This window comes from Heterostelium album (assembly GCF_000004825.1).
Source record: "Heterostelium album PN500 unplaced genomic scaffold PPL_contig9, whole genome shotgun sequence".
In the NCBI taxonomy this organism is placed as follows: Eukaryota; Evosea; class Eumycetozoa; order Acytosteliales; family Acytosteliaceae; genus Heterostelium; species Heterostelium album.
This window is the reverse complement of record NW_008805086.1, coordinates 1-11,336: the sequence shown is the minus strand read 5'-3', so window position 1 is coordinate 11,336 and position 11,336 is coordinate 1. Positions and strand designations below refer to the sequence as shown.

Genomic DNA, 11,336 nt, shown 5'->3' with positions numbered 1-11,336 from the left:
TTCTAAAACATGTTTATTATTTACTATTGCAGTTAGAGAAATATGTAGTGCAATTGTTAAAAAAAGAATGAATGCTTGATATATTGATATAATAAAAAAACATATATTTTTTTGACAAAGAATTCAATAGTAATTTATTCATTCATCTTCTGTTAGATCTTCATCTAATTCTTCTTCGTTTTCATTTTCATTTTCGTTGTTATCGTGTGATCCGTTGAGATCATCGTCGTCGTTGTTATTCTCATCTTCTGGTGGTTGTTCGTCGTCGTCGGCTGCTTCGCCACCCTCTGCTTGTGTCCACCAAGACACCATTCCAAGACCACTTTCTCTCATCGATACTTTCAAGACCATCGGTGACTTTTGATTCTTGAGATACTCTTCTTCCTCTTTGATACGCTTGTTATGCTCTTGCAGTGTAGAGGCATCCATTTGATTGACGGGTGTCGCTGATTTCGGTCTTGGTGCAGGTTGTGATACCGCATCGTTCCACTCGACAGTATCTATCTTGAATCTAACACGACCTCTATCTTCAAAAAACAATTGATTATCATTCCAATCCCAATACCAAAGTTTCTCTTCATCATGGCTATAAATATATATATTTATAAATCATCATTAATAACTAACTATTCTTTTACTTTTGGTGCTAATTAATTTTAAAAAAGCAAACAATCAAACAATCAAACAAACAACTTACTAAAATGATTGTGTTGGTAAATCTAAAGCTAAAACCTGAATATCATCAAAGAATCCTAATGATACTATGTTCATATTATTATAAGAAATTTATAATAAGTATAACTAACTAACTAACTATATAATATGGTAATACAAACATTGCATATAATCTCTTGTTGACTTTTTAATGAAACCTTCAAGTATCTCGCCTACGAATGGCTTAAAAACGACTAGTCTACACCGTACTAAAAGATGTGAACCACCATCGCCTGAATATACATATGCATCACCAGTTCCCAATATATCATAGAGTGCAATAAATAATCCACCATCTATAACTACCTAGTATGATAATATAATAATGATGATGATGATGATGATTAGTTTCTAATTAAAAGTAAATGACGATCTCAAAACACAAAGAAAAACAACAAACACAACCATACTTTATTACTATATTTCTTTTCTATTTCATCCTCTATTGTTTGTATCTCATTATTAAATTGATTAGGTGGTATTCTAACTTTATCTTCAATCGTTATTAAATGAAACATTTAATACTTTAACTATTCTTTTCTTTATTTATATATATATTTACAAAAATTAACAATAAAATTAAAATCATTTCGAAACGAATCATTCATCGAATTCCAACCCAAAAAACATTATTCATTCAAACAGATCTGCAAATGATATAAATAAATCATGGTGATGAGCACACATATGTTACGATTCTCACTAAAAAGTTATTCATTTGATTTGATTGTGATTTAAAATGGAATGAGTTTATTTTAATTAAATATTACTCTTGAGTTTGTTATTATTAGTTTTTTAACTAAAAGAAATAAATTATATAATTTGATTTGGATTGTATTATTATACTGTTGTTTTTTAGTAATACTAATTGTTGTTGATTGATTTAAAATGTTGTTATTATTATTATTGTTGAATCTTTCTTATCTATTTGATTTAGTTTTATTATTCTTATTATTATATTATTATATTATTATAGTATTATTATTATTAATAGCATTATTATTATTTTATGTACAACAACCGCCACCGTTATTATTTTTATTATTGTTCTGTGATTTATCGGAAGCAGTTAAATTCAAAGTGTTTTCCTCTTGTTTTGGTGGTTGATTGGTTTTGGCTACCTCTAAAACCTTGCCCGTCAAGAACATCATTGCTTCATCTATATTAATATTGCTCTGTGCTGAAGTTGGAAACCATCCTATAAAATTATGTTCCTTTACAAAATTATCTAACATTGCTTTGTCAATCGATGAATCTTTCATATCACACTATAAATAATATTAATAATAATAATAATCAAAGAGTAAAAAGTTAATGTTTGTTGTTTTTCTTTTTTGTTTTTTTTGGTCTTTTCTTTAATAGGCATATATGACTCACTTTGTTTGCAAGTAATAATACAGGTATTGGTTGTTGATTACCTAGAACTACTTTACTGTTGATATCGTCTCTCCATTTTGTTACGGCTTCGAATGTTGTAGGTCTGCCAAGATCGAAAACAATGATAGCAGCGATAGCATATTTATAGTAAACACGTGTCATTGTACCGAATCGCTCGTGACCAGCAATATCCCAAAGCTGTAAACTCACGGTTGTATTCTTATCCCATTGAACCTCTTTGACTGCGAAATCGACACCTATAGTCAGCTTGTAATTTGGTGAAAACATTCCCGTACAATACCTCTTGATAATCGATGTCTTTCCGACTGCATAATCTCCAATCACCAAAATCTAAAAAAATAACACAAATGAAATCAACGTGAACAATTAGCTAAAGTTAACTTTGTATATATATAAAATGAATAACCTTACTTTGTAGAGATGTTGTTGAACTTGATCTCCTCCAATTGCATCCATCTCTTGTTTTTTGTTTTGTTTTTAGATTATATATATAAAATTAAAGTTGAAAAAAAAAAGATAATAAATAAATAAATAAATAATGAATAGAATAATAAAGTTGTTATAATATTTCGAATTCTCTATGTATGAACGCTGATGTGAACAACTAGTGATGAAAGTTATAATATCTTGTGTGTGTGTGTTTGTGGGTGTGTTTATTTCTTTATTCTTTTATATTATATTAATCAAAAAACAAAAATGGTTTTGTGTTTGATTGATCGATTGATTGTTATTTGGTTGGGTGTACGATTGTCACTTTGTTTTGTTTCACTTTTGTTCTAATCTTTTTAATTTGGTGTAGGAAATGCTATGATATGATGATTGCAAATCAAATAAATAAAAGAAGTTAAAAATAATTATGATTTGTTTATTTGCAAATAAAATATCAAACAAAAGTAATCAATGTTTTTTTTTTTTTTTTTTGATTTTTTATCATATGAGGTGCGGAGTTAATGTTAATCAAACTTTTCGTTGGAAAAATTGGAAAAATTGCTTATAACTTTCTTATTATGAAACTTTTACAAAAAGCAAAAAAAAAAACAAATAACACTCACATTACATGATAATACACAAAGCATGAAAAATGTTTGCACTATTATTGTGCTGTGCTAACATCGCAAAATACTTGGTTGTATGAATGAATGAAACAAATCAAACTAACAATAAATATTAGCGTTGTTTATTTTAGATTTCAACGTTTTTTGTTTTTGGTTTTGGTTTGTCAATCCTTTGAATTCAAGAAGAAAGATCAAACATTTTTGGTTTTTTTTTTTCAAGCTTAAGCTTTAATATAATTGATGATAATGGTAGCAGGTTGATTAGAATCTCTTGAGAGAATATCGAATTTGTCAGACTCTGAGCTGATGTAGAATGAGAGATCCGATGTTGATTGTCTGCATGCTGGTGTGACGTCGATCTTGAAGTGAGCAGTGTTGGCTGGAATGGTTACTGATTTGAGTGACTTCAATGAGGCTGGAGCATTGTCACCGGTGACGGCTGATTCCTCCCAATCATTGGAGATGGCTTGGGCAACGGTGATTTTGATTGGGTGTGGTTGTGCGCGAGTGAGTTTCAATTGGAGGAAACAACTCTCGACCTCTGACAATGCGAGTTGCTTGAATCCAATGAGTGCACGTGCCAAGATATTCTGGCTGGTGTAGATCTTCATTGATTTGTCACGACCCATTTGACATTGGTTGCAATCTCTGCTTGGGCAGTAGTCACAAGTAACACCTGACATGCTTGCCATTGAACTGTTGTTTCTGTTTCCACACAATGCGCAATCTCTGTTTGGACAGTAGTCACAGGTGACAACATCTGAACATTTAGCACAATCTCTGTCTGGACAGTAGTCGCACTTCAACAAGTCGGAGCACTTGGCACAATCTCTGTCTGGACAGTAGTCACAGGTGATGACATCAGAGCACTTGGCGCAATCTCTGTCTGGACAGTAGTCACAACCGACAGATTCTGAAATATCTGAACATTTGGCACAGTCTCTATCTGGACAATAGTCACAGGTGACAACATCTGAGCATTTGGCACAATCTCTGTCTGGACAGTAGTCGCACTTCAACAAGTCGGAACACTTGGCGCAATCTCTATCTGGACAGTAGTCACAGGTGACAACATCTGAGCATTTGGCACAATCTCTGTCTGGGCAGTAGTCACAGGTGATTAAATCAGAACACTTGGCACAGTCTCTGTCTGGACAGTAGTCACAGGTAACGGCTTCTGAGCATCTTGCGCAATCTCTGTCTGGACAGTAGTCACAGGTGACAACCTTTGGATCTTCGTTGGCACAAAGACTGCAGTCTCTCTCTGGACAGTAGTCGCAATAGACCTTTTGTTCGGAGCATCTGCTACAATCTCTATCTGGACAGTAGTCGCAGGTGACAGCAACCTCGGAATCATCTTCGGTGGCACATCTGCTGCAATCTCTGTCTGGACAGTAGTCACAGGTGACAGCATCTGAACATTTGGCACAGTCTCTATCTGGACAATAGTCGCATGTGACAATCTCTGAGCAACGGGCACAATCTCTGTCTGGACAGTAGTCACACTTGACGGCATCTGAACACTTGGCACAGTCTCTGTCTGGACAGTAGTCACAACCTAGGGAGGGGGCACAAAGGTTACAGTTCTGCTCTGGACAATAGGCGCATGATACCATTGGTTTCTCATCGTAAACTCCACAGAGATTACAGTTCTGCTCTGGACAGTAGGCACATCCAATATTGTGTTTCACAATGGTGGCATCTTTGGTCGCTGCGAAATGCTTCGAAGCATTAGCGGCCAATAAAAATTGACTTAAAATTACAGCGAAAACAATGAATTTCAAATTCATTATTCTTTCTCTATCTCTTCTATTACTAATAAGTTTCTTCGTTTTACAAAAAAGCTAGTAAGTTTTCTACAATTGAAATGGATGGTTCGATCAATTTACAATTTTAAATATCACCTCGATATCATAATAATTTTTATATCTTAGATAAAATTAAAATAAAATAGAATAAAAAATTGTTGTTTTTTTTGTAGTTGAGCACTGTTCTACAAAAAATAATCCAAAATCGAATACAGATATTTAAAGATATTTGCGAATTTATCTGATAAAATATTTTTATCAAACCAGGTTTTTTAAAAAATTTTCAAAAAAAAAATTCCCAAAAAGGTTCTTAGTAGATACAAGATATCTAAATTTTTTTTCTGATTATTTCATGAACTTTAAAGTTGCAATACAGATATTCTAAAAAAAAATTTCCAAAATTTTTAAATATATTATCCGAAAGAACCAAATTTTTCACCAAAATTGCCCAGTTAGCTCAGTCGGTAGAGCGCAAGGCTTTTAACCTTGTGGTCGGGGGTTCGAGCCCCCCATTGGGCGTATGATTTAATGTTTATGGATCGCATTTAGTACCGCATATTGTGAAGTCCAATCAAAAATCAAATTTAAATCGTCAAATTAAACAAAAATGAGATCTGTCTTCTTAATTTTATTTTTTCAACTTCAAGTTACTTAGACTGGAAGAAGTTTGGCACAACCCTAAGGACTAAAATGTCAATACTCAAGTCATACACACTATCAAAGGTACATGTACCTTGACAAATTCACAGAATCAGATATCAAATCACTCAACAAAATAATCACTTGGTTCCTATGGTCATCTTCCGGCTGTACTCTCACACCTTCCCCATCAACCACAAGCGCACTGGTCATGTCTGTGAGTTCTGTGGTGACACCTTCACTGAACTCTGCAACCCACATGAACATTTCTTCTTCAAATGCAGGATTGTAGTCTCACAGCAGTTCCTTTCCTTTATCAAACATATATACCAGAAGTACTGTAACTATAGACTTCGCAATTGGAAGCACTCGTGCATCAAGTTCGACGGTCCTACTTGTACTACTGTCCACTTCACCCACCTTACTGCTGCTATCGTACATTCGTTATGGCAGGCGCTGTCCTGTGAAATGTTTGGTGATGGTACCCATTACAAGCTGGAAAATACCGTCAAGAGAGCAGTCACCCATTACACCAAATTAATCGATGCCAATTACCACAAGCTTAACTTCACGATCGCTAATTCAATCTCCCAAGGAGCCACTGTCGATTGCTCTGCATTAACGCGTAAATTTAAATCTGATTGGAATCTTAATCCTTGCAACTACGTGCCACCACTCTATACTGTTGTTCATCAACACGCAACTACTGTTAGATCTATTCTATCCTAATACTACTCAACTTATTAATTAATAATTTATAATAATAATAAATAATAATAATAATAATTATAATAATAATAATATTAACAATAATAATAATAATAATAATAATAACATTTTATTGGCTATATTTCTCACGGCCTGTGTGAGAATGTAAATATAATATAAAACACGAACTAGCAGGTTAATATCAATACCTGCAATTTGTTGACTGATCATGAGTCAACAAATCTTTTTTTGCAAAAAAAAAAAAAAAAAAAAAAAAAAAAAAAAAAAAAAAAAAAAAAAAAAAAAAAAAAAAGTTCTAGTCATTGAATGCTTATCTCGTTGCATCAGGCTGTGCACTGCCGCTGGACTACCAATAAACGATCATGGACACGCGCTCAAAATCAACCAATTCGCCGATGCCACTTATTCACCTTCATTCAAAGATCTTAATACCAAACTGCGTATGTTTGATATGTTCTGCGATGCCACCTCGTCCCTAGTTAATGCAACCAAGTCAGTCATTATCAAAATTGGTGATCACAGACGAGAAAACGTACCCACCGATCATTAACAACCAGAAGATACCTATATCCGCTGAAAGATACCTGGGTCTGTACTTCACGTCCGACGGATTGCATCATTCGCTTGATTCTCTGATCAACTCTACAGTAAAATTACTATTTTTTTACCATCTAGTACCAAACTTAAAGATTAGTATATATCTTTTATATTTTTAATTTATTAAAGTTAAATAATATATTAGGAATAAGTACGAAAGTAAGATGTATTCAAATATATAAGTCTTAATTTAAAAAAATAAAAATAAAAAATAAAAAAAAATAAAAAAGAAAAAAAGTTATAAACTCAAACATGACAATTATTTAGTACGGAATGGTGACAGTTGATGTTTTGAAGAAAAAATAATTTTTAAAAAAAATAATTTATTTAATATATGGTCCATTTGCCTTTTGTCTGTATAATAGCATCCATTCGGTTTGGAAGTGATTCATATAAATGGTCAATTAATTGTTGGTCAATATCCTCCCATATCTCACAGATCACCTCCATCATATCCGCGCCAGGGTGACTGTACATGTGATTCTTTACTTTCTTTTTAACTATTCCCCATAGGTTCTCGATGATATTAATATCTGGTGAGTATACCGGTATGAATAGATTTTTTAAACGTCGAGCTCTCATAAAGTTGACCACATTATTGGCGCTATGAACTGGACAATTGTCTTGAACTAGAATATATTGTCGTACGTTTCCACGATAAAGCTGAATAGAATCGATGTTTTGATTTTGGAGAATCTCTATATATTGTTGGTTTTCCAAGTTCCTTCGATTTCAGCAAGATAGCCTGTTCCGACTGGTGTCACACAACTCCAAAAATTAAACTTCTTTCGCAGGTACAGCAAAAATCTATGAAACCGGACAGAGGTTTCAAAATATCAAACAGTAATACATTTATTTGTTATAGAAACTAATAAATATATTCTAAGATAGATCTTTGTTAAAGATTAATTATTAGAAAAAAATTGAAATATTTACCATTTTAAAAAAAAAAAAAAAAATAAAAAACTAAAATTAACTGTGCAATATTTCTGAAGTGATAAAATATTTTTTATTTATATACATTTAAATTGATTTAAAAGAAAACAATTAATAGGATGTCCAATAACCTTGGTTGAGGATTACTTGATTCAATCTGTTTGGCATTGATTCATATAGTGATTGGCAGTACTCCGGTGTCATTTCATATCACCACTATAAACATCATTTAAGAGCTCTATTGAGTTTAGAATGAATGGCATCTAGTATATATATTTATCTCAAGAATACCCAAGAATTTTAAAAAACATTCAGGTCCTGACTGGTTTGTTTATATATCAAATTTATTTAAGAATGAATTTTAAGTAAAAAATATTATGAGTTTTAGAATATTGATGATAAGTGAGATGTCTTGTACAGTTGTGGGAATATACTAAAATTAGTTAAACAATATTATTTATTCGTAGATCTATATCATACTCTAAAATTTCTAAAAAATCTGGGAATCTAGAGCTTAAGATAGATTGTCTAAGTATCCAGTTCCATATTAAATTAATGAGAGAAAAGATTGAATTTGAATCTACCACTTTCAACTTAATGATAGAATATTAGTTGTTCTATAATAGGGAACTCCTTTAAAGAATAAACTTTCTTTATACTATACTCTCCTTGTTTTATTTTCGTTTCATCTGTTAAATTACTTTTCTAAAAAAACAATATCCTTGTTTATGTAAAATCAGTTAAAAACCTTTACATTTTGAATATGAAGAAGAGTCTAAAAGGATTTTTTTTGTATTATTTCTGAAAGTAATTCCTTAATCCTTTATTATTCTTCTAATAATGTTATTGATTTATCTTTTTAAAAATGTATTGTTGTCCTTTTTATTTTTAATGATATAAATTGTTTTTTAAAAAAAATTTTAAATTTTATTTTAAATATAATTGTAATCTTTTAAATATATATCCTTTTTATACATATAGTATTGTGTGTGTGTGTGTGTCATATATAGTCGCTCTGCTCCCTATATGTTGCTCTGCTACCTTCGGTTACGCTTCGCAAAATATTAACAGGTAACTCAAAAATGGATACTTTTATAACTTTTTAAGTTTTCCATAGTTTTCCATCTTACTTTTTTAACACTATTCCTTATTATCTCTTTCACCTATCTATCACTATGGAAAAATTATGGAAAACATTTTTTAGTAACTTTTTAACTTTTATATTTTTATTAACTTTTCAACTTTTCCATAATTTTTCCATACCTATTGAATATTAAGAGAGGAATCGTTAAATCCATCGAAATTTAGGGTATGGAAAATGTATGGAAAACTTTTTAATTAACAAAAGTTTCCCTTTTTGAGAATACTCTTCATTTGATCTATCATTTGATCATTTGTCTGATTAAGAAGAACGGCCACGTAGTGCGTTGTGGGGGGAGCGTAGCGGAGGGAGCCACTGGTCGAAAGACCAACACAGATTATTTATCAACTTTATATCAAATAATTATAATCATTAAAAGATGTGGGACAAGAACAACATTGTATTAAACTTTTGAAAAACTATAATTATATAAATAAAATGATTAATTATCAAAAATCAAAAATATATAAAATTGTTGGTAGACAATCTGGTAACGAATGGTATGGAGGGACAACTTCAACTTTACCTCTTGTTTTGGGTGCTTTGAAAATTGCTCATAAAAAAAAAGATAGTGTAAATTATAAATTGAGAGATGTTATTAAAATAATGGATGTAGAAGAGGTAGATATTGTTCTTGTAGAAGAGTATCCTTGTAAAAATATTAATGAATTAAAAAGAAAAACCTTTGAATATCAATCTACAAGATATAGCTTACAGTAAAAGAGTTTATGAACACTGTTCCATTTGTTACAGAAATTATAGATCCATTTTGGGATTGAATTGTAAACCCACCACCAATTAAAACAATTCTAACAGGAAATATAGTTCCAGACTCTCCAGTTCCCATAGTCACTATTTGATCTTGAGTTGGAGAGAATCTTGGTGGTAAAAATTGTTGACAAATAATGGCAGAGTTCTGAGTTGTATTTGTAAATTTTGGTGATGTTACTGTTAAGGAAACTAAACTTCCTATTCTTTGTATTTTAAAAGGAGATTGAATTGAAGCAGTTCCAAATTTCCAAATTCCATTAAAGGTAAAAATTTCAAAATAATTTAAAGGAGTGGGAGAATTTATAAAATTAATTTGATTACATTTTCCATTTATCTGTATATCATTTACTATTGTTTGTCCACCAATATTTACAACGTTTTCAGAAAAGGGAGAGATGGTATTGGTATTTATAGAAGGAGTGAAAACAATTTGAGAATTGTATATTTGGCTTGAATAAACATTTGAAATACTTCCATTTGAAGCAGTAATATAATTAGAATTAACATTATTAGATGATATTTGATTTGCATTGATTGTTTCAACAGTTAGATTATCACTAAAAGATCCTGCGACCGAATTAATTTTGTTGCATATTACACTATCTGAATCAATACTAAGAGTGTTAATGTTAATAGAAGATATTTGTTCGATTACCGCTTTTGGACAATTCAATTCCTCAATAGTTAAATTTGATATTTTAACTTCACTAAACGATTTTATTCCATTTATTTTTTGATCAGTTTCTGTTAAAACAATATCTGCATTTGCAGGAGGTAAATTTATTATATAATTTTCTTTAGGTATTTCGACATTTAATGAAATTTGATCCTCTTTACCGAAAGTAATTTGATTTATATTACTTCTTATATTTAATTGTTTTGAAATCACCAAATTATCAACTTCTCCTAACACACTTTCTTCATATTCATTAAATAAATCAATAAATTTGTTAGACATCTTATATCTAGAAAAAAATAAATAATAAACAATTAAATTAAGCAACTATATATCTTCTTGGTCTTCTTATTGGTTTTCTACCATATCCCAACTTGTCAGCTACCTCTCCGATTTTACTTGCATAGGGTACTCCTTGACAATACTCCTAAATATGACAAATTCTCTCAAATATAAATAATAAATTTTAAAATATTTAATTTAAAAATATTTAATATTTAATTAATATTTACAAACAAATATAATAAATAAAACATTTATCAAATAAATAATAAAGAAAATTCAATAATAAATAAAATGTTTAAACACAGTTATAAAGAATAATTGTTAAATAATCTAAATTTATTTATTTTAATGTTTATTTTCAGTGGCAGTGCATGCACATCTGTGGTGTTGTCAATATACTCAAAGGTTTATATTTGGGTATTGTTGGCAACATGCTAAATATGGAAAAAAGAAAAACAGAAAATAGATTCGAATTAGCTTAAATATTTATTAAAAAAAGAATTAACATACCATTAATATGAGAGGTTGCACAATGTCCAACCTTTTTGTTTGATAATGAAATTGTGAAACATTCACATAAATTACAT

At 30.7% G+C, this 11,336-nt stretch overlaps 5 protein-coding genes and 1 non-coding gene across 6 annotated transcripts; 2 read left to right on the top strand and 4 right to left on the bottom strand.

Annotated features, from left to right (window-relative positions):
* Positions 1 to 138: 138 nt before the first annotated feature.
* On the bottom strand, positions 139 to 1,232 carry rpc25-2 (RPB7/RPC8 family DNA-directed RNA polymerase subunit; the record flags this gene model as incomplete). Its single annotated transcript, XM_020575099.1, has 4 exons — positions 139 to 586; positions 698 to 761; positions 837 to 1,020; positions 1,125 to 1,232. 4 exons carry the CDS (start codon positions 1,230 to 1,232, stop codon positions 139 to 141), a joined length of 804 nt encoding a protein of 267 aa, XP_020434619.1.
* A 489-nt stretch (positions 1,233 to 1,721) lies between these two features.
* On the bottom strand, positions 1,722 to 2,568 carry rab32B (Ras-related protein Rab; the record flags this gene model as incomplete). The annotated part of the gene is made up of 3 exons (XM_020575098.1): positions 1,722 to 1,982; positions 2,092 to 2,442; positions 2,524 to 2,568. 3 exons carry the CDS (start codon positions 2,566 to 2,568, stop codon positions 1,722 to 1,724), a joined length of 657 nt encoding a protein of 218 aa, XP_020434618.1.
* Positions 2,569 to 3,388: 820 nt separating this feature from the next.
* PPL_04188 (protein serine/threonine kinase) lies at positions 3,389 to 4,957 on the bottom strand (the record flags this gene model as incomplete). The annotated part of the gene is made up of 1 exon (XM_020575097.1): positions 3,389 to 4,957. The coding sequence occupies one exon, from the start codon at positions 4,955 to 4,957 to the stop codon at positions 3,389 to 3,391; it is 1,569 nt and encodes a 522-aa protein (XP_020434617.1).
* Positions 4,958 to 5,421: 464 nt separating this feature from the next.
* On the top strand, positions 5,422 to 5,494 carry PPL_04187. The gene has a single exon. It is a non-coding gene; the product is annotated as a tRNA-Lys (tRNA).
* A 588-nt stretch (positions 5,495 to 6,082) lies between these two features.
* Positions 6,083 to 7,440, top strand: PPL_04186 (uncharacterized protein; the record flags this gene model as incomplete). Its single annotated transcript, XM_020575096.1, has 3 exons — positions 6,083 to 6,322; positions 7,070 to 7,099; positions 7,306 to 7,440. 3 exons carry the CDS (start codon positions 6,083 to 6,085, stop codon positions 7,438 to 7,440), a joined length of 405 nt encoding a protein of 134 aa, XP_020434616.1.
* An 879-nt stretch (positions 7,441 to 8,319) lies between these two features.
* Positions 8,320 to 11,290, bottom strand: PPL_04185 (uncharacterized protein; the record flags this gene model as incomplete). The annotated part of the gene is made up of 4 exons (XM_020575095.1): positions 8,320 to 8,469; positions 9,733 to 10,753; positions 10,864 to 10,909; positions 11,260 to 11,290. Coding segments are annotated over 4 exons (1,248 nt in total), but the record flags the coding sequence as incomplete, so codon positions are not given.
* Between the last annotated feature and the right edge of the window lie 46 nt (positions 11,291 to 11,336).